General features: G+C 36.8%; 1 protein-coding gene across 12 annotated transcripts in view; it reads right to left on the bottom strand.

Annotated features, from left to right (window-relative positions):
• Window positions 1–378: 378 nt before the first annotated feature.
• The window catches only part of LOC139947629 (uncharacterized), a 77,979-nt gene continuing 55,524 nt past the window's right edge, over window positions 379–22,833 (bottom strand). For 6 of the 12 annotated variants that reach the window (XM_071945597.1, XM_071945596.1, XM_071945595.1 and 3 more), the window contains 22 exons: window positions 22,196–22,433; window positions 21,391–21,573; window positions 20,457–20,612; window positions 19,578–19,787; window positions 18,943–19,088; window positions 18,002–18,187; window positions 16,927–17,038; window positions 16,149–16,322; window positions 15,419–15,654; window positions 13,719–13,739; window positions 12,543–12,765; window positions 11,768–11,965; window positions 11,176–11,370; window positions 10,419–10,635; window positions 9,243–9,373; window positions 7,885–7,902; window positions 6,168–6,285; window positions 5,267–5,430; window positions 4,581–4,697; window positions 3,800–4,015; window positions 3,108–3,269; window positions 379–2,566 (listed from right to left, as the gene is read on the bottom strand). In XM_071945597.1, the coding sequence (XP_071801698.1) occupies window positions 2,240–2,566; window positions 3,108–3,269; window positions 3,800–4,015; window positions 4,581–4,697; window positions 5,267–5,430; window positions 6,168–6,285; window positions 7,885–7,902; window positions 9,243–9,373; window positions 10,419–10,635; window positions 11,176–11,370; window positions 11,768–11,965; window positions 12,543–12,765; window positions 13,719–13,739; window positions 15,419–15,654; window positions 16,149–16,322; window positions 16,927–17,038; window positions 18,002–18,187; window positions 18,943–19,088; window positions 19,578–19,787; window positions 20,457–20,612; window positions 21,391–21,573; window positions 22,196–22,433 (3,748 nt within the window). In that variant the 3' untranslated portion in view covers window positions 379–2,239. The remainder of the gene's footprint in view (window positions 2,567–3,107; window positions 3,270–3,799; window positions 4,016–4,580; window positions 4,698–5,266; window positions 5,431–6,167; window positions 6,286–7,884; window positions 7,903–9,242; window positions 9,374–10,418; window positions 10,636–11,175; window positions 11,371–11,767; window positions 11,966–12,542; window positions 12,766–13,718; window positions 13,740–15,418; window positions 15,655–16,148; window positions 16,323–16,926; window positions 17,039–18,001; window positions 18,188–18,942; window positions 19,089–19,577; window positions 19,788–20,456; window positions 20,613–21,390; window positions 21,574–22,195; window positions 22,434–22,833) is intronic. The other 6 variants (XM_071945598.1, XM_071945599.1, XM_071945594.1 and 3 more) reach the window with 4 other exon arrangements.

The following is a 22,833-nucleotide window of genomic DNA, read 5'->3' on the forward strand; positions in this document are numbered from 1 at the left end:
AGCAGGCCTAGCTGATGATACTTCATTTTTCAAACAAGAATCACATGGCAATTTTTCGTTGGTATAAAAACACTGACACCTCTTTGAAAAGGAATGTAACTTTCTATTGAAACATTTTAAGGGCACCAAGGCAATGCAAGTGGTATGGAGAAAATGTTTCTTTCTCTGTCACCTTTGTCAGACATATTTGATTCTTGGAAACAAAAGGAATTATTGACTGACTTACAAACAAGTACACATGGTGTATGCTTCAGTAGACTTTTCATGCTATTTTAATCACATTTTCCCCCCCTGATTTTTCAAAGGGTACTTAAATCGGAATTCAGAATATAATACGACTATATCAAGCCCATTTTGTAAAAAACAGACTAGTGGTAGTGGATTGTTGGTTTTGACATAGTTATCGTGATCCATCTGAAGTATAAGCTTGAAATGATTTCATAACTGGTTTTCAAATTTTAATCCACATCAAATAACTCAGAGCTTAAAAGTCAATTATTATCAAACAATGTTTTGCTTTATTAGGTTATAAATTTCAACTCATTAAACAAAACTTCACCGAAGAATAACTACACACCGTTGGACGGAATAAAAGTAAATTATTAAACAAACTTTTGACAAATTAACTTTGACTTTAAGACACTGGAAACTTTTGGTAACTGTCAAATACCAGTATTCTCACTTGGTGTTTCTCAACATGTGCATAAAATAACAAACCTTTAATCAAAATTGCAAGGGAATAATGAAAGAAAAAAAAACTTGTTGCGCAGCGTGCTTTCAGCCAGAAGCTTGCTTGAAGTATTTTGAAGTTAATTTTAGATTTATTTCCTTAAAAAAAACTATGTTACTTCAGAGTGAGCCATTTCTCACAATGTTTTATATTATCAAACAGCTCCCCATTGCTTGTTACCAAGTAAATTTTATGCTAACCAATTCTTTTGAGTAATTACCAATAGTGTCCAGTGCCTTTCAGAAACATTGAACACAATAATCAGGTTTGAATACAGAGAAAACTCCAGAAAACAAATCATTTCGTTTTGCACAAAAACATTCACAGCAGTATGGACGGATAAGTAAAGAGTAATTTTACAATATTTACAAAATAAACTTATTTATAGCAATTTAAAATTAAAATATATTTTCAGTTATTAGTGCTTTAAATTCATCTTGATAAATTCTGAAATGTTGCATCACAATATTTAAACCCACTCGATTTGTTAAACAAACTTTATCATAGTTTCCCAAAGAAAACAAATTATAGCTTAACTAAAACTCCTCCTTCCCATAAAATATATCACTAATGAAATATGTTGTGAAAAATACTTCACTCCTTAAAATCTTCACCAAACTGTTAGCCAAAATGAATACAATTTTTTTTTACAAACACTGTAAAATGTAAATTAACAAGAACTCATCCAAAATTTAAACCAAAGTTTCCATAAATGCAGGAACCATTTTAAACCCAAAGGTCCATTAAGTAGGCTTGCTGCTTACAGACCTGATTATGGCACAAGGAATATTTTCATACCCAGCATTTATAAATCACAAAATAATCCCTATGTTTGTGTATAATCAAACTTATCCTAGTTTTTTTCATTCTACATAGTCGTTTGTAGTTCTTCATGTCAAACAACTTGTCATTCGGATAAAACATCAATGTGACAGGGAGAGGTCAAATGGATTTCGGTTTTGCAATCGTGTCTTTTATAAAACAACTCCTCATCTGATTGCAAGAAATGTCATAAGATTGAAAACAACTCTAATGCAAGAAGCATAATGATGATTAAAATCAATCCTCAAAATAACCAACGGCACCCACAGCAATTTGCCGTGGTGCACCTTACTTTGCTGTGATGCCTTCTGAACAGTTCCAAAACAAACATAAAACTCCCCCTAAGAAGTGCCCCTTATACCAGATGACAATTGCTGTGCCCATTCAAGAGCGAAATTCAAGGCCAGTAAAATCATTTCAGTTTCATAAACTGACAAGTCGTCACCAAACATCTAAGAAAGCCCAATCCATACAGTGCCCCTGATGGGATTCGAACCGGGGTCCCAGAGAAGGAAGGCATGAAATGAAACCTCTATGCCAACCTAACCGTACATCCCTATATTAACTAAACAGCTCTCCTAGTACGGTCTAATAGTAGCCGCCATACCTCTGAGTGCCCACTTAGTAGCCGATACATTATCAGGTCTTAGATACAAATAATAATATTTCTACAACCAGACAGCTCTCCTAGTACGGTCTAATAGTAGCGGCCATACCTCTAAGTGCCCACTTAGTAGCCGATACATTATCATGTCTCACATCCATAGTAAAAACAGGATCTCTAGCGCTGACACGCGTTGGATACACAGGGCAGTTAAAAGTCTCCGCTGCTTTCTGAGGATCGTTGAGGGCAGGCTTCTCGCTCTGTGGCATACACATGATATGAACGATAGGAAGAGGGGTGGGGCCATGGCGTGGGGGCGTGTCTTGAAGTTCACCTGTAGTCTTCTCCCAGGTACAACCCCAAATGTAGATGCCATAGATGAACATACCTTCTTGTGGAGGGTCTCGCACCTGTAACCACAAGTGAGATAATGAGTTAATCGTCACTAATATACTTGGATTCGATTTCTGAGCTCTGTACATGGACTGGCTTTATCGAAGACCCAAAAGCTATGAAACCAAGTACATGTTATCCTTGGTGACACACAGCAACTGGCGTATTCAAAAATGAACGTTTGTGATTATAAATCCGAAAACTCACAAGCAATTACCTAATGAGTTATGATCAGTAATAAAGATTTCTTAATGTGCACATATCCACCCTTCTGGGTGCGCAAGATGCAGTAGACCAAAAACAAACAAAAGAAAACAGATATAACTAAATTGGTCCTACAAAACTTGTGACATAAGATAAGTCTTGAGTTTTGTGGTACAAAACAAGATCTAAGATTAAGTGGTAGAGAGTTCCAGAAGCGTGGTGCAGCTATTACCCAAGGAGTGTCTAAAAGCTGAATCTTTGATAGCACTGGATCAAAGATTCAGCTTTTTGCCAATAACCAAAAGTTTACCCCCTTCTTTAGGTCAAAACTAAACTTAAAGCAATTCTACTTACATGATCCTTATCCCTCGCAGTAATCTCGGTCTGGAATACAAACGGCTCAATCTGGGTTGTGTTATTCCCATAGTTCCTGATAGCGTCTTGACGAAGGAGTGCTAAGAGGTTCTTAGGATGGAAGAATGCTCCAAGCCAGTAGGCTGGGAACTTATCACGACCCTGAAAAGAGAAAGTTCACAAATTACAGTTCAACAAGTTTATCACAACCCTACAATGGGAACATTGAGAGGGTAAGGTTACACAAATTTCATATAAGACAATTATTCGTAAAGTTCTAGAAACTTCACACAAACATATCAAGAGAATATTCACAGAGTAAGACTCTAGAAATTTATCAGGATCATACACACATGAACACCTGTTTCAGAGAGGCGCTCCAGAGTCACAATGAACCAAATTCTGTATTTAGCAAATAAAAAGTTTGACATCTTAAACAGTTAGGAGCGACCAGATGCGCTAGAAGTCAAAAGAGCGACTGTTGCAGTTGTTCGAAATGACTCTGGAGCGCCTTGGTTTCAGACGCCGATCTTAAGAGCCGAACTATGTAAATGTTATGAAACCAAAATTTATTTGGTTTGACCTAGAGTCGCTCCCAATCTATTTGGTTTGGCGCATGTCTGAAACCGTCGGTGTAAGATAAGGAATCATAATATTACTGTCTTAAACCTAGTTGAGTGACTTAAACTAACCTGTATAATAATCCGTTCCAGATGTTGACATCGTAGTGAGAGGTCGTTCAGGAATTGACCCAAAGCCCAGTTAGTAGGAGGCATAGATTCCCCAGCGAGTTCACACCAATGAGCTGGTATACGATGGTGATAAATATCATCTGCTATCGCGATTAACGTCTCTGACATCTGATCACCAAAGACTTCTGTCGGCTTTTCAGTCAAAGATTTCAATTTCTAGAAAAGGAAAACAGATATTGCAATTAAAGTTAATTTAAATAAATAATGTTTGAACAATTTAACCGCTGATGAGACGCTTGCAGACTTTGTCAATTACAATATTTAAATATAGTGTAGTATTTTGCCTGCCAAGAAAAGTACTGGAACGTACAAGGACACTGTCTCTGACGAAAAGTGACATGGTTTCGATGTTAACAAAATACATCACTTGTTTTGTTAGTACAATAAGAAACTGAACCGTCTACACATCTAGACCAAATAAGAACTCACTCCGCAGTTGTAAAAAATCGATCCACTAAAAGCTAAAGTAGTAGTCCCAACTGATTTCCTACATGTACCTTCTGCCCAAGTAGTAGTTGATAAGCAGGACAGTTCTTTTCAGAACTGAGAAGTCTCCCGACTCCGTGGTAGTAGAATATATAGCAAGACAGTTCCCTAAGAACAAACTCTACCTGGCAAGTAGATACACACATGGTGTTACCGCAAACCAATATATATTAAAACCCCACCATTCAATGCCCCTGTTTTGTACAATAAGAAAACTGAACCATCTTTGTCTTACCTGTAGAGATGACTTTATATCTTGAAGAAGCTTCAACATCAAATCGATCTCTCGTAGGATGAACCGATTGAAGGGCGTGTCTCCACCTGTCTTACGCACACGCTCAGTTACATACTCCTAAAATAACAACATGAATATTCATTATATTTAATTATTAATTCAATTTCACACATTGTCTCTAATCTTGAAGTGTTTTACAGTGAGGTAAACGGTTCTTCTTTCTTTCCTCCTTCTAGGACTCCTCTAAGTTAGTTGTAGTTTCATGGATTTGCTTTTATTTTTGTAATACATGTTCTTATACAGCACATTGCACAATAACCATCTCAATGCGCTTTATTTAATAGTGCCCTGGTCATCGGGCCAATAACATTCCTTTAACCTTTCTCAGCTTCCAGGGGAGCAACCTAGGCAACCTTAGCGCTCCAGTGGCTTTTTCATACACAATATCAACCTCTACCCTTGAAGTCCCATATACCCTTGGGTGATGAGAAGCAATTATAGTAAAGCATCTTGCTCAAAGACACAAGTGTCATGACTGGGATTCGAACCCACACTCTGCTGACTTAACCATCAGTACTTGAATTTGATGCTCTGAAACACACGGCCATGACACCCTAAAAATGCCCAAGTTTGCTCGATGTGATGATGAGATTTATAGTAAAATTTGAAACACACAAGATACTTACCCTATTCCATCCTCTAGGCACCTTATTCAGCATCGTGTGACAGACTTCCCATATCTCAGTCTCTTTTCTACTATGTACTGCTGAGATGCTAGCACTGGCATAGATTCCCATATCAGCTATATTAGGATACATAACACCACCATTCACACTGGCAACAGATGCACCTGTAATAAAAGTCATACAATCAATTAGTATTAAAAAAAACGTTTACACAAAAAATAGATGCACCTGTAATAAAGTCATCAATTTTATTCAATTGATTCTACGACAAGACATTTTTATATCAATATTTACAAGATCATGACTTAAAGTCAAGCACACAATTTGATACAGGCACTGAACAATATGTTATAGCCTATTGTAGAGGCTGTTTAATAACAGTATTTTGCAAGCCAAAAACTGGACATTAGTTTAAAGCAGAAAGAACAATATGGCCCAAAAATTTTATACTTATTTATTAAGAGGCCATTAATTTCTGTTTCATCACCGTACGCCCAAACAGTGCTGCACCATGACAAATAATGTTGAGTGTTTGACACCATTTTCTCTGGGTAAAAAGCCCCCCCCAAAAAAACCCCCCAAAAACCAACCCCAAAAACCAAAAATTGCTTTTGTTTCAGAAACAAAGATTCTATGTTGACATAATGAAAATATAGGATATTTTAAATTTAAGTCATGAACTATACTTTGAACTTTTTGGTTGAGTCGAAGTAGATCAGATCTTAGGTTTTTTTTTCATGGCGTTTTGGTGCAAGCCGTTTTCTGGATCGAACCTATATGGATGTATTGCATAGGTTTTCCCATTAGGGATTTTCCACATCTCAAACTTCTTCTTGTTTTCTATTTACCCTCAAATTGGCGCTTGCATGGAAATCAATAAATAATGAAGTTTAATTGTTACCTTTGAATGGAGTGACAGGACTAGGCTGAAGTGCATGGCTTAATGTCTTAGATGTTGGCATAGAATCTAAGATAGCGTTTAGACGAGTGAAGACGTATTGATCATCACCAAGCTGGGTCTATAAAGGAGATAGAAAGACTCACATGAATGCTGAGTTATCATCTTGAATAGTTTTCACTTCAACACTCATAAAGCATGCATGACTAAGGTGCTTGTAAAATGAACATAAATCACACACCAAATCACGCAGTTTGTGTAATACATCAATCAAGCTAGAAATAAAATAGGGTCGAACCGGATGGCTTAAGCAGTGGGTAGTAGAAATAGCTTGAATTTAACAACAGTTTATAAAGACTCAAGAAGTCAGAATGATATATTTTAGCATCCCAAGTGTATACTGAAACCTATGACTTTAGCTTAGCATGAACATTCACTGCAAAATGAAAAACCTTCAAAATATCAGACATTGTAAACAAAACTACTGACATCTACTCAAGTCCAGCCATCTTAACGACAGAGGACACTATTGGTAAATGTCAAAGACCAGTCTTCTCACTTGCTGTATCTCAACATATGCATAAAATAACAAGCCTGTGAAAATTTGAGCTCAATCGGTGTCAAAGTTGCGAGATAATAATGAAAGAAAAAACACCCTTGTCACACGAAGTTGTGTGCTTTCTGATGCTTGATTTCGAGACCTCAAATTCTAAATCTGAGGTCTCCAAATCAAATTCGAGGAAATTTACTTCTTTCTCGAAAAACTACGTTACTTCAGAGGGAGCCGTTTCTCACAATGTTTTATACCATCAACCTCTCCCCATTACTCATAACCAAGTAAGGTTTTATGCTAATAATTATTTTGAGAAATTACCAATAGTGTCCACTGCCTTTAACAAGAAACCATTTCTCGATCAAATCTTTTTAGAAATCAAACCATTAATTTCCAGGGAGGTTTTAGGATAAGTATCCCCATATATCATAGATTTCTTCATATCTGAAGAAAATAACACAACAAAATATAAATATCAGAATTTAACTTTTAGATCAAAGTCTGAAAGTGTTCAACTCTGACAACATATGAAGGAAAAAACAAAGGCAACTTTACAAATAAATGACAAGCAGTATATACAAGTTTTAGTGACATGTAATGTACACTTGGTACATGTATTATAACTTTTTGTAAACACATTTCAAACACACGCAGCATGCAAAAAATAAATAAATAAATAAATAAATAAAAAGCTGGAAACCAAAACGATACTTTCTCATTTCATCTGAACCTCAAATAAATCTTGTTGAATCTTAACATCAATTAAATATCACAGCACACTGTTAATTAAATCATCACCACACACTCAGCATGTTTGTTATTAGAGGCGGATTCAGGACTTCAAGCTGGGGGGGGGGTGAACTTTGACCTTTTCCAGTTGCAAATAATATCGCTTCTTCAGAGTGGCACAAATTACCAAGGTTCTCGTTAATGTAGAGGGTATGTATCGAATAAGATGTATCGAATAAGATGTATTGAGTAATAAATCACAAGGGAAACTGTTCTGGCAATTCTATTTAATTCAAGGTTAAACAAAGAAAGTCGGTAAAAATGTGAAAAAAAAAAAAAAATTAACTGAAATGTTGCTGTTTTAAAAAATTGAGATGTACTACTGTATGCTAATACACTTGTGTTAGTATTTTGTTACAACCATCATGACATCCTTACCATTAATCTGCCATCATCCTATTCATATACAAAACCAATGAGAAAGCAGAGCAAAAAAATAATCAACAAAATACTTATTAGATGAAAAGCAACAACATGCAGCAAAGCCTGGTTCATACTACCTGCGAATGCGAATGCCATTTGAATTTCAACGTCACACGGCTGTTTTCGCAGCGAAAGTTTTGCATGAGTTCAGCACAAGTAAACTGATGCAAATTATTTGTTGCGATTATGTGACGTCAACATTCGTATCGCATTTGCATTCGCATTCGCAGGAAGTATGAACTAGACTTTAAGGAGGGCATGGTATAGCTGAGGTTATTAGAATACTAGAGGAAATCAAGGCATTGTCTTTAAACGTGACAGGTAAAGAAACAGCATGAATGTAAAATCATTTTTTTGGTGTCTTATTTTGCAAAAGCAACATCTTTTCTTTCAATGAAGTTTTATCATAACAGCTTGAAGATTTAAGATGGTTTAATTAAGTTTTCTATAAACCAACAATGTACCACGCTTCACATTTTAAGAAAACAGAACCACAGCGTTGGAAGGGTTGCGCTTTAAATGAAATAAAAACGCAGAATGAAAAATCAATTTACAGTCGACTATTAACACATCGAGCAGCGTATCAAGACAATTAATAAATGGATTATTTACTTGGAATAATTAAGTATGGTTAATTGTTATTTAGAATGGTGCTTTTTGAAAGATGGTGCAATGGTTAAGCTTTTAGTCATCATCAAGTCAAAGATCTGTAAATGCAAAATGTATCGTTAGAAATTGGAACTTGTGTTTGGATGATTAATTTCTGAACCACACAAATATGCCTCTAAATTGCGTGGTTTTCCTTTTACATCATGAACTAAAACGGCACAGCATTTTTTTCGTCAAATTTTTGACTCATTGCGGACTGAGTTAGTTTGCAAAGTAAAATGAAAACCGTGCAATTTAGAGGCAAGCTTGTTTGGATCAATATACCCTACTTTAAAACATCTTTCTAACCATATGCATTTTATGACGAACGGTTTCAACCACTTTTCATGGATCAACTTGCCCGATCCAAGGCAACGTGTCCCTTTAACAAAGTTTGAAGTCGATGATCACTGGTTAAATGGTTCATACTAATAAGAAACCTGTCTCTGAAGATACATATAAAGGGGTCGATTTTACAAAGAGTTAGGACTAGTCCTATCTTAAAACTAGTCCTAGGAAACTTAGGACTAGTCCTAGGAGATATTAAAAACTTAAGGCTAGTCCTATAGTTAGGACGAGTAACTTGTCCTAACTTGAGATAAGACTAGTCTTAACTCTTTGTGAAATCCACCCCTGGTGTAGTCGTAATGAATTGATTCTCTTACCTCAGTAGATGTATGTATATTACATGCTTCAGGTACATCTAGACTATGATTCGTTATAGATTCTAAGGACTGCATGATGGCCGACAGACGCACATTGTTACTGAAGAAGGAGGCTGGCAGCTTGTAACGCACTGAGTAAACAAAACATACAGGCATTGACAGGTATATAGTTAAAGGCACAGTATGCATTATAAGTTATCACACAAGCTATATTTTCACATAACGTATTTATCTTGAAGCAAACTTGGCGTGTGACAAAAAAATACAATACGCATGGTAGTGATATTAGCCGTATGTGCAATATAGGTTTATCACCACTCCATTCTGCAAATCTGATTGGCGGATTAGTGCGTACTTGAAGATAATTGGTTTTAGTGGAACATTTTGATTGATTTAATCCCATTTAAATGTAGATTTATACAATAAAACTATGTGAAAATGTAATTTCAAAACGTTTTCGTGTTTTTGAGATATTGTAGGAAATCCGAAGTGAAGATGTCAATGCAGGAAGAATACAAAAATTTAAACTTTGGGTCATAAAAACTGATATGTTTATACATTTATACCAAAAAACTTCATAGTGAAATGTTTCTCAAAATGCTTTATACTATTAAAAGCTGCTGTTGGCTGCCAACCAAAGGTTGATATTTCCATTATTTTTAATGACTACCAGATAGATACCTTTTCTTATAAGAAATTCCTTTTTAATGCAAGTCGCCAGACACACAAGGCCTGAAGGCCACTTCAGGTGAAAAGGTGTGACATAACAAATCAATTTAGTGTAAACCATAAAACTGTTTGATTGTTGATTCTACACCAAAGAACCCAAAGTTTGTTTTTTAAAGTTTTTTTCTATGCAAGTCGCCTGACACACAAGGCCTGAAGGCCACTTCAAGGTGTGGGCTACAATTATTTTTTTCCAGAGGCCATTGCCACCTACTCCTAGGGCTGAAACAGTCCATACAGATGTAGGCTTGGGTTTCATCAGTCCGAAGCCTGGCTGGTAGAGCAGAAAGCACTACCTCCCCAATTTTATGTAGCAAGTGTCACGACCGGGATTCGAACCCACACTCTGCTGATCAAACACCAGAGCTTGAATCCGGTGCTCTTAACCGCTCGACCATGACACGCCACATGTCTGTTCTCAATAATTTATTACAAGAATTCAAGCCTTACATTTAGTTGCTTCGTAATCCTTCTTTACTGCGTTGGGTCCAACCCAGTAATCCACTATTGCTGATAGATTCGTCTGGTCGTACTCATCAACGATGTAGCTACCATAAATCATTTCAGTAATCACGTAACGTAAACCAATCCAAGAGATTCCTTTAAGATTCTCTCCATCTAAGACTGAGTAATCCTTGAAGGGAGTAGCCGCTACTTGCATCGTCTCCTGATGACAGACAAGAAAGAGAAAACATTCAAAGAAAATATACAAATTAAAACTGATTACAATGTATTTTCTCTACACCAAAGTCGGGCTTGTGTTTCATATGAAACTAAACAGAGGTTGCCAAAAGAAGAAGCTCGCAACTATTGACCACCTAGTTCGTCACCGGCTTGCCAGCATTGCTGACAGCATCCCATTGCTGACGGCGTGGCGTGTCATGGCCGAACGGTTAAGGGCACCAGACTCAAGCTCTGGTGTTTGATCAGCAGAGTGTGGGTTTGAGTCCAGTCGTAACACTTGTGTCCTTAAGCAAGACACTTAACCATTATTGCTTTGTAAAAATTTGGGAGGTAGTGCTTTCTGCTCTACCAGCCAGGATTCTGATGGATGATACTCAAGCCTACATCCGTATGGACTGAAAAGGGGGCTTACCCTGCTTCAGCCGCATAGTTGATTGTAGTCACACCTTCAGACCAAATTAAATAAAAGTGTCTATAGTAGAGTGAGTGAGTGATATGAATTGAAGAAACCTTTTTTACATACATTGATCTCGTTATATCCGAAGTCCATGGTCTCAGGATGATTCCAACCAGCTCGATTGAAACGACCACGAAGACGGATCGTAGCATGAAGCATCGCTAGGTTATGAAGAAGGGGCGGCCATTCAACACGGGAGCTCAGTTTCAGTAATTCGGTATCAACCAGCGACATGGAACGGAGTAAATTATCTTTGATTATCTGAAGAAACGACAACAAAAACAAGAACATGACTTCTATAAAACGGCTTCATCAATTGATTATAGGCACTGAACACATTTGATAATTGTCATTTACAAGTATTCTCACTTGGTGCATCCTAAAATATGCATCAAAAATAAATCTGTGAACATTTTGGCTCAATTGGTCATCGAAGTTGCAAGTTATATTGAATGAAAAACTTCCTTGTCGCACAAATCTGTGTGCTTTCAGATGCCTGAGAAAGGCTTCAGGCCTGAAGTTTTTCTCAGATTCAAAAATTTAAGTGAGAAATTACCTCTTTCTCATAAACTCAAACTTCAGAGGGAGTCGTTTCTCATAATGTTTTATTCTATCAATACTAATTGACTTTGATTGGAATTTGCTAATAAATACTGACCCTTGGTGAATCCACGACAACCTTGATGGCAAACTGCAATAATCTAACTGGGATACGTAGACTCATCTGAGCTGAGATCCAAAGACGGAAGTTTGATTCTCCCATCTGATGTTTGTTGTTACTCTCTTGTAAGATGGTCTCTAAGCTGTTCAGCATGTGACTGGAGTTATGACCATTCTGTAGTAACACCCACGTACCCTTAAAGAACAAATAATAATAATATTAATAATAAGAACACTTATAACATGCCTAGGTATACTTCAAATTTTGACGCTCATGGGGTGGAACAAAATACAAACTAGAAAATAATGACTTAGCAACATTTACATATTTGGTTAGCGGCAACACCGTGTAAGTGTCTACTTGCCAGGTAAATTTTGTTTAATCTCATAGCAGTATTTACCAAATTCTGTCACCAAGTATTATTTTGTTTAAAGACAAATTGACCAGAGCAGGATTCGCACCAACAACCTCTGTATTAACATGGCCACGCTCTACCAACTGAGCTTTCTAACCCCATATTAGTAGATTGCCCTACTGTTTATCTGGAGGTTCAAGTCCTGCTCTAACAAATTTGTCTTTTAGTTCAACCTAAACTTTTCAAGCAAAGAGGATATTTCTGGAGTATATAGTAAATGTAAATTTATTCCTCGCACAAATCCGTCAATAAAGACACCAAAGGCGCACAAAGAGAAAATGAGTAGTTACAATTACAAGAAAACTTGACACTGATTTAGAAAGGATGTTTGAACAAATGGCTTTAAACTAAACATACCTCTTGCATAGCTGTCTGTATAGCTCTTCTGGTAGATCTTTCTTCATTCTGCTCCGAGTTACACAGCGGTACGACCAGAGTCTTACATTGTTTCTTAGCGGCGTATTCATGAAACATTCTCTCAGCCAGATCTCCTTCTTTGGTATAGAGGAGAAGGATTGGTGTAAGTGGAGTGCTCTGACGTACTACACCAGGAAGATCTAGGGCTACCTCACCGATGTATCTATAAGAAATCAAGAAATGAGTAATGGGAGAAAAGAAATCAAGAAGAGACAAACTACACCAGGTAGTTGCTTATTTATAAAGGCAAATTTTACTTCTTCAGAAACGTCAATACATATGACCCCCCCCCCCCCGCCCCCTAAAAAAGAGAGGTGTTTTTAAAAGTTTTATTAAAGGAAGTAGTACAAGTTATTAAGTTAACTTAGCTTTACTTTTAACAGGAACAGTTTTAATAGTTAAATTCAGAGCAGATACCAGTTATAACATGAAATTATTTGATCACACACCGTGTTAAAAAAGGAAATAACAGAACATCAGAACAAAACTGAAATCCTCAAAAAACTAAAAATCTTAAAAGAGTTGTGTTCGAAGTCTTAAGATAGTTCATTTTCCAAAAAAGTGTCAGACTGTCAATCCAGCCAGACGGAAAAGTTGTTTCAAACTTAATTCAGCGTGTAACAATTTATAGCTGTGAAAGGTACTATACATGACTGGTATGCATGGAAACATTGTTGTTTAGTTTTAGTTTGAAAGCTGTCTGGTTATAACGTTCCTTTTAAAACTATTATAGTGTGTGAAATATTTTCCTCTGAATTGAGTCATATTTATCTGAAAGGAAAACTGAACTTTATCTGAAAGCACAGCAGCTGATTTTGCACATCGCGTCCAAATTGAAGGACAATAAGTGAACATGGTGAAGATTGTTCATGTTTAAAACAAAAAGTTTTCTCCTGACTTCCACAACAGACTAAGCCCAAATGTTCACATGTTTGATATTTCATAAATAGCTGATCTCACAAAGCATGAACACTGTCTGTGACTTTTTTGTCAGCTCTAACAATCCTATATAACCTTTAGTTGTGCATTTCTTCATTTATGGTGCAGTGCATGAAAGGCATTTATGATAAAATAGTGCATGAGTGCATTTTCTTGAAATGTAATGATTTTGAATACCTTGAAGAAGTTCCTCTGGTTCTGTGAGGTGGAATTGAAGACAATGGGCGGCAAAAAGGAGGATGCATTGTGAACAAAAACAATGGAAAATTAACAACAAAAGAACAACAAGAATAACAAAAAGCAAGCATAAATAACTATCGCATGTTATGATTATAAAGTTATCATTTGAAAACAAAGTAAGTGATTTTAAAAATTAAATCAAATTTAAAGTTTACAAAAACCCACAGAAAGATTTCCGTATCCTGTTTTCACTTTTATTTTACCAAAAGGAATATCTCATTTGAGTAAATTAGATACTAATTTACTTCATAGCGCATAAAAAAGTGGTGGCAGGATACGAACAATTTTCCATGACCACATAATACCCATTCAAAACAAAGCAACCCCCACCCACAACAAAGAGACCAAACAAAAACCCAATACATCCCAACAAACACAAGTTATATATTTTATAAATTAATAAATAGTAAAGTTTAAAATATATAAAAAGTTCTTTGAAATTAGTTTCTTGATTCTTGAAATTTGCAAAATGTTAGGATAACAGTAATGATGATGAGAATATTATGGATGATTAGTAAAGGTACTTGTGGTTTTGTGTTACGGAAAAAACCCAGTTATAAACTGCTTAGAACATTTACTGATGCGACAATCATAAACCATTTAGAGAGAATATTATTGTGCTGAGATTTTAGTTATCATTTCGAAATCATGGAAAATATGAGAAATTGTGCAGCATTTTGGTACAAGCCACTTGTGGTTGCTATGGTCTCTAAAGGTTATAGTGTATTGGCTGTGACAGTCAAAGCCATTTAGATATAGTGGCCTATTACTTGTATTGGCTGTGACAGTCAAAGCCATTTAGATATAGTGGCTTATTACTTGTATTGGCTGTGACAGTCAAAGCCATTTAGATATAGTGGCTTATTACTTGTATTGGCTGTGACAGTCAAAGCCATTTAGATATAGTGGCTTATTACTTGTATTGGCTGTGACAGTCAAAGCCATTTAGATATAGTGGCTTATTACTTGTATTGGCTGTGACAGTCAAAGCCATTTAGATATAGTGGCTTATTACTTGTATTGGCTGTGACAGTCAAAGCCATTTAGATATAGTGGCTTATTACTTGTATTGGCTGTGACAGTCAAAGCCATTTAGATATAGTGGCTTATTACTTGTATTGGCTGTGACAGTCAAAGCCATTTAGATATAGTGGCTTATTACTTGTATTGGCTGTGACAGTCAAAGCCATATAGATATAGTGGCTTATTACTTGTATTGGCTGTGACAGTCAAAGCCATTTAGATATAGTGGCTTATTATATGACTTTGACTCAAGTTACCAAACAGTGTTTTAAGCTTGTTCCGCAAAGGCACTGCAGCTGATTTCACAAAACGCTAGGATTAACCCTATCTCGAGTTACGACGAGTAACTCGTCCAAACTTAGCATGAGCTCAATTCGTCCTAACGTCTATGGATACAGAACTGAACTCGTCCTAGGTCCTAAGAGTTAATCCTAAGTAAGGAAGAGTTTGATAAAATTGGCGGCTGGACACGTTCTACAAAGTCAAACAATTTCATGAAGGGGATTTTGGAGGATTTAGAAATGTTAGATTAAATAGATGATGGATAGTGGTAGGTGCCATATCAGTAAAACAAAATCACTTAAATTAGTTACGACTTCTCAATGTCTACTTACTTCTTTCCTAGTACAGCGTTAACGAAGACAGTTCCAGCCTGCATTATACGATCCGGTCTAAACGCCCTAAGGACAAGAAATCTCTGGATTGGATTATAAACTTCATCCATCTTCTCTGGTAGAGGAGCTGTCTCTGGTGTATCATGCTCTCCTAAGGTACGCCATTGAGTCTCTCGTCCATCTTTAGGCATTCGATCAAACATCTCCTGGAACCATTCATAGTGTATGGCTAGAGACTGTAACAAATAGAAATTGTGACACTTATCAACTTAAGGCACTGGAAACTATTGGTAATTACTAAAAATAACTCTTGGCATAAAAAATTATTTCGTAACGAGCAATGGAGAGCTGTTGATCGTAAAACACATTGTGAGAACAGCTCCCTCTGAAGCAACGTAAACTTTGAAATAAGTGGTAATTTCTCACTCAAATATTAAACATGTTAAAAGACTTCAGGACTGATGCTTTTTTCTGTCATTATTCTCTTGCAACTTCAATGACCAATAGAGTAAAAATGTTCAAAGGTTTGTTATTTTATGCATAAGTTGGGACACACCAAGTGAGAATACTGGTCTTTGACAATTACCAAGGTGTCTTAAAAGGGGGGGGGGCAGGGGATAAATGCAGTTCAATAGTGTCCTCGAAGTTTTAAACATGTTAAATAATCATTATTTTGACATGAATGAAATAAAGATCAGACAAGCAGTTCTTGTTTACAGTGGGTCCTTACCTGTAGATTATGGAACTGTTCATCCAGCATCCAATCAAATGGTTTCTTAGCCTGGGCTATCCGGTGATCAGATGGTACAATGTGCCCAAGAGTAGTCATGAGGGAAGAGCCAAGCTGGGGTGAGATCACAAACTCACGCTCACCTGGTCCGACATTACCCAGAGAATCTTCAACCTAAATTTGTAAGAAACGATTGAAAATTATTAATTAACAAAGACAATGACAATGACCAGTGTTAGCCATGGAGGGCGGTGCCAGGTGGGCCTGCCAAGACCTAAAAAAAAATGCCCAGCACTTTGAGCAAAATACACTGTGCTGTCCAGCACAGATATCCCCCAGAATGCACTTAAGCACGTAAAAGAACCCTTGGGTGGATTTCACAAAGGTAGTCCTAACTTAGTCTTAGGCAATGCTAAGAGATAGGACCGGTCCCAAGTTAAGATGAGTTACTGGTCCTAACTTAGGACAAGTCCTATCTCTTAGCATTGCCTGGGACTAGTCCTAAGTTAGGACTACCTTTGTGAAATCCACCCCAGTGCACTTATCAAAAAGAGGGGGTTCGCCCGGTGTTCCTGGCTGGATTGGCTGCATATTGCGCCACAGCACCTTGTAAACCATTACATGGTGCTATGTAAAACGAGGTCTCATACTTCAGACGTAGTCCCACATACCTTGCAGGAAAATACTGAATATTAAAGCGCCTTGAGCGTCACTAAGTGACAGTTATGGGCGCGATATAAGAAGCCACCATTATTACTATCACTATTACAGTACTTACCTCCATTGCCAACAGTAATGCATGAATCATTCGATCTTTCTCAAGTAGTGATCTTGCTGTTCCTTGGAATGCATTGTAAGTCAGACGTTCAACAACTGCTTTCACTGCCGCTCTGCATTACAAATAATTCATTTAAAAGGTCATTAATAACTTCTATAAGCCATTTTGCAGGTTTGGGGAAATTTGTCTGTAGACACTCAAACCAAACATTGCAACACTAAAGCGTCCTCCATACCTTAAAAAGGCTAATTGAACTGTCTGGTAAACTTTGGATTCATACAACAAATGGAACAAACATGTCAATCGTAACAACATCTGTAGCTAGTTATCTTAAGAATGACATAGTTAAAATTTACAAATTTGCTTAGAGGTCAAAGTTGACAACAAGCAAAACTGAAAACTAGCAAAATGCATTTTTGTATGGACTTCTGTTCAACATACGTAGGAGCCAGTATGTGTGATAAGTGGGCATGGTTTACAGAGGAATTACATACATAGATCACAGCAAGTCAATTGTTAGGTCATATTGAAAGTAGTGGTTTGTGCAAGGAAAAAGACAGAATAAAATATAATCAAGGGAGATGTACTTACGTCCTGAGAGGGGTTAAGGACAGGGTAAAAAGAAAGCATGCATGAAGAATGAGTTCAATGAGTCAAAATAAAAATATCAGAATCGGTGTATGGGTAAAAATAATAATATTCGTTATCCCCGATGCAAATTTAACATCTATTAGAATGACTATAGTTGTTATGTAAAAAATAGTTAATGGTCTGACGTTTTGACAATATAAGGCTTTCTCAAAGGCTTAATAACAATGGAAATTCATATATTTACGTAATAATCAAAATGTGCTCAAATGAAAAATTAAAAAATAAATAAATATATATTATTGTTTCTTTAAAACGAATGTTTCTGTTTGCCAAACAGATTCTTTGATGACTACTCTTGATCAATAAACCCCATTTAACAGGAGCTCTGAAATTTGCAAAAATTTGCGAAACACATACAAATTTCACTAATGACTTTATAGTTATGAGCAGACAAATTAATAAATATAAATTAATTAAGTCTTACCTCTCAGAATGTTTAATTGAAGCATCGTATACATCCAGGAATTGTTGCCAAGACGTTTGATACATTGCATTAATTTCAACCAATGACCGAGCGACGTCGAAGCACACAGCTCCTCTTTTAGCTATGGACCTGTAGCCTTCCCGTGCATTATGAATGGCCTTCTTCGACATTTGAACTCTTTCTTGGCTGTTGATCAAAACAAATTTACATTGTCAACTGTGAAATCACATGTTTAACACTAGAAACACCCATAACTTTCTGCAGGCACAATTTGTACATTGAAGGAAAACAAAACATCTTAAACTAGTGGCTAGTGTTTAAAAAAAAAAAAAAAACCTTTTGCATCAGCAAAATAACTGTGGAATCTTATGTGGACACATCCACAAGTCTAGCCGCAACACTCTTAACAAATAAAAATCCTTCAAGAAAAGAAAAGTTCTAAGAATTTAACAGTGGACTTTTCTAATTTCTAATGTCTTTAGTTGAGCGAGTCTCTTTGTAGTTTCTAAATCATTAAGTAATCTCTAATGGAAGATAAACAATCTAAGAAGAACAAATAATTTTCAGAAGTGTTTTTTAGAAGCGTCTTGGCCGAGCGGTTAAGAGCACTGGATTCAAGCTCTGGTGTTAGATCAGCAGAGTGTGGGTTCGAATCCTGGTCGTGACACCTGCTATGTAAAGTTGAGGAGGTAGTGCTTTCTGCTCTACCGGTCAGGCTTCAGACTGATGACACCCAAGCCTACATCCGTATGGACTGTAAAAGGGCTAACCCTGTTTCAGCGCTAGGAGTAGGTGGCAACGGCCTCTGTATAAAACAATTGTACACCTTGAAGTGGCCCTCAGGCCTTGTGTGTCTGACGACTTGCATAAAAAAAAAAAAATAAAAAAAAAAAGAAAAAAAAAAAGAAAAAAAAGAAAAAAAGAAGAGGCAAAAAGCTGACCTTTCCAACGTCTCATCGTAATGTTTCTTCAACTCAGCAAGTTTCTTTGTCGTTGCTAAATCATTGAGTAGTCTGGTATCCGAGGCCAAACAATCCAACATCTGTTGCTCTAACTCATCCAGACGCTTCATATTAAAGATCTTCTCCTGTTTAAATAATAATAGTAAAAATTTTGCATAAACATTTCAGGAAATTCCAAACAACAATATAAAATTTTCGTTACACACTTACTGCAAGTCTCCAGGGGAAAATACACAATGTTTTTAACCCTAGAGTTAACTCAAGTACACAGGAACAGCTACTACTAGGTATCTGCACACTTAAAAGTCAAATTTAAGAGCTTTTTAACATCCTGTTAATGCTTCATTTAACAAAGTTTAAGCCCTAAGGGAATAAAGCAGGTGGGGAACAGCTATACCCGCTCACACTAAATTTTTGTTTTCGAGCAGCGTACTTCAATTCTTTACAATTTGAAAGAAAATTGTATTGCTTCATCCTTTTTTTAAGACCTGTAATAACTGAATTCAATACTTTTTAAACTTCCTAAGGTCTTAAAATTGGATAGTTCAATTTAAGAACTTATAATTCCTTTTTAAGGATGAATAGAAACCTTGATTGTATAAATTCAGGTGTACCTTGTTAGCCATTGTTCCATCTTCATCTAATCTAGCTTTCTCCAGAGCCATAAATCGATCGAGTAATTCCTCTTCACAATCGTCTCTTGTTTGATAGAAGTTCATAATACTGGTGTAAGCTGCTAGGCTATGTGGAATGCATTGTGGAATCTCTGTAGTGTGTAGGAATACACGGAAATTTGGATGGCATTCAACTTCATGATCTGCAACCTGGGGGTGGAAAAAAGACTAGTATTAATACAGTTCACATGGCTTTATTATTTTTCTATTCATAGCTTTCAAAGCGCCGTATTTTTGACGGAGGGCACTCTCAAACATAATTCTATCATTTCCGGGGGTACAACACATTCCTATCCATCACGGTCATAAAGACCTTTAAAGGAGCTGTTATAATGCACCTCTAAAGCAAATTAAAACTATTGCGCAACAAAAGTGACAGAACGCCGATTAAAACTGTGCAGGGCGCATCGCATATACCCCCGGAAGTGATAAATATACTTCTGAGAGCACCCTCATGTGGTCAAAAATACGGCCCGTTGAATTGATGAAGTCAGTACTCAGTTCAAAATCAAATGGTTAAACTAAATGTTATGTTCAAGGCAGAGAGTCACGGTAAGTTGACAGGGAGGTCAGTTTATCATGCCTCCCCATTGGATCATTCTACAGAAAAGTTGTGGTACGTTAACAAAAAAAAGCCCAATGTGAACACGGCTTTAGACCAGAAATGATAAGTTTCTTATGATCTTACCATCATCTTAGATGGTGTCTTAGCATTCATGACGGCAAGACGTCCTGGTAGGAGTCTAGTGAATCTCTGATCATGAGCAAACGCCGTTAGCAGTCTTAAACTAACGATAATGAAGTTTGATACAAACTTACCATCATCTTAAAAGGTGTCTTAGCATTCATGAAGGCAAGACGTCCTCTAAGAAGTCGCGTGAATCTCTGATCATGAGCGAGAGCCTTTGCATCACAATCCATGATGACTAGAGGTGTACCTTCAGTCAGACAGGTCTCAAGCTGAGAACGGAGTTCCTGGGAATCCAATCAACAACACACATCAATCATTTCATCTTTTACAATTGATAATAGGCAGACAATTTTAAGAACAGAGAGGCAATACCTTATATAAAAGCCAGACTAAAATTCAATTGTATAAATGCTAGAAGGATTTGATAAAACAAACAGGTGATAGTTGTAGACATAGACAGAATTGATGTCTCTCTGTTATTATACCCAGTGTTATTGTTAATAGAACCTCCACCCTTAGTCCTATGTTTTGTTCTGTCTTAATTAAATATTGTACCTACTATCACAACACTTGTTCATGTTAGTCAATTGGTGTTTTTGTTTGTCTGGTCATGCCTTTTTTTATATATTTTTAAAACTGTTATGCAAGTCGCCAGACACACAAGGCTGGACGGCCACTTCAAGGTGTGGGCTACAATTATTTTTGTCCACCGGTCGATGCCACCTACTCCTAGGGCTGAAACAGGGTTACCCCTTTTACAGTCCATATGGATGTAGGCTTGGGTATCATCAGTCCGAAGCCTTGCCGGTAGAGCAGAAAGCACTCCCTCCCCAATTATACGTAGCAAGTGTCACGACCGGGATTCAAACCCACACTCTGCTGATCAAACAGCAGAGCTTGAATTCGGCGCTCTTAACGGCTCGGCCATGACACACTGACCACAAGCTTTGTCTTGTCTGGTGACGCCCCCATTTTCAATTCCCCTCAATACTGATCGTTGTTATTGATATTTTGATTATTTGTTGGAATGGAAATAAATGTTTTGAAATGTAAATTACTTACATGATATTTGACCAGTACAACTTTCCCACTGAGGTAGCATTTCAACCAATCAATAACACGGCTCGTAGGATCACAGAGTAATGACCAGGCTGTACTGCTTAACTCTTGCATTATAAAACATGCATTGTTCAACGAGTTTGGAGTCGATGGTAAATTCAGAATACGGAGTGATTCAATCTCAACCTGCAATGAGTCAAACAATTATTTTTTTATTCAGTTAGGTAGTGCATCAAGGAAAAATTTTCCTAAATGGTTAAAGGGCTATGATAACTTTTGTTGGTCAATCTTTTGCCATGACGTGAGTCCCTACCCACTGTTAATGAAGATGTATGTAATATAAATTTACCTGTAGAAGTTTCAGCTTCATTGGTCGTCAAGTTTTTGAGAAAACAGTGAAACCACTGAGCAATGTTTTCAGGAGAGGCACGTAAATATGTTGTACATGCTAAAATAATGTTTGTCTTTCGAGAGAGAAAAATTATGTTTGTGACATTATTTTACTAATTTCTTCAAGACTACAGCACTTCAGAAAGTATATTTTAAGGGAAGCTCTCTACTATCATTATTTTCAAAACGTGTTAAAGGTTTGAAGATAAAGCTTTATACAAAAAGGAATGTCATTTCAAGGTTGAATGACTTCCGACTAGCACTTTAAACAAAGATAGTCCCAAAATAGGTAGATCGACCTCAGATAGCTCAGTTGGTAGAGTGCCTTCATGTTAAAATGGAGGCTAAAGATTCAAGTCCTACTCTAGTCAGGTTTTCTTTGTTCAACCCAACAACTTTATACAAAAAAAGACTTTACCTCTGAGTAGAGAAATCTGATGAGAGGAATATCTTTGAAGAGTTTCTTCTTCGGCATTGGTAGTCCGTGCCTCTCACACATCACATTGAAATACTCTGATAATCGTATGCGGGAGTCTGGGTCCATACCACCGGAGTATGTCAAGAAACCGGCAGCAGCTACACATGTACTAAGCAACCACTCATTGACTGCATTGTCATCAACGTAAGCTTGCCAACGTTTCAATTCTTGCTGCAAGCTAAAAGAAACAATCAATAGATAAGAATCCTGCTGCAGTAAACAAATTTGTTGGGGGTATTGAGCAGTGGGGAGCTGTTGATAGTATAAAACATTGTGAGAAACTGCTCCCTCTGAAGTGACAAACATTGGTTTTTGAGATAGAGGTAATTTCCCACTAAAATTCTAAAACTTCAGGCCTTACGCCTTTTATTTAGGCATCTGAAAGAACACAAATTTATGCAACAAGGGTGTTTTTTCTTTCAATATTCTCTTGCAAACTTGATGACCAAATGAGTTCCAATTTTGAACAGTTGTTATTTGATGCATGTGGGTTACACCAGCTGAGAATACTGGTCTTTGACAATTAACAAATGTGTCCAGGGGTGGGTTTCCACGAGAATAAAGACTAGTCTCATCTC

This window comes from Asterias amurensis, chromosome 14 (genome assembly GCF_032118995.1).
Source record: "Asterias amurensis chromosome 14, ASM3211899v1".
NCBI classification, from domain to species: Eukaryota; Metazoa; Echinodermata; class Asteroidea; order Forcipulatida; family Asteriidae; genus Asterias; species Asterias amurensis.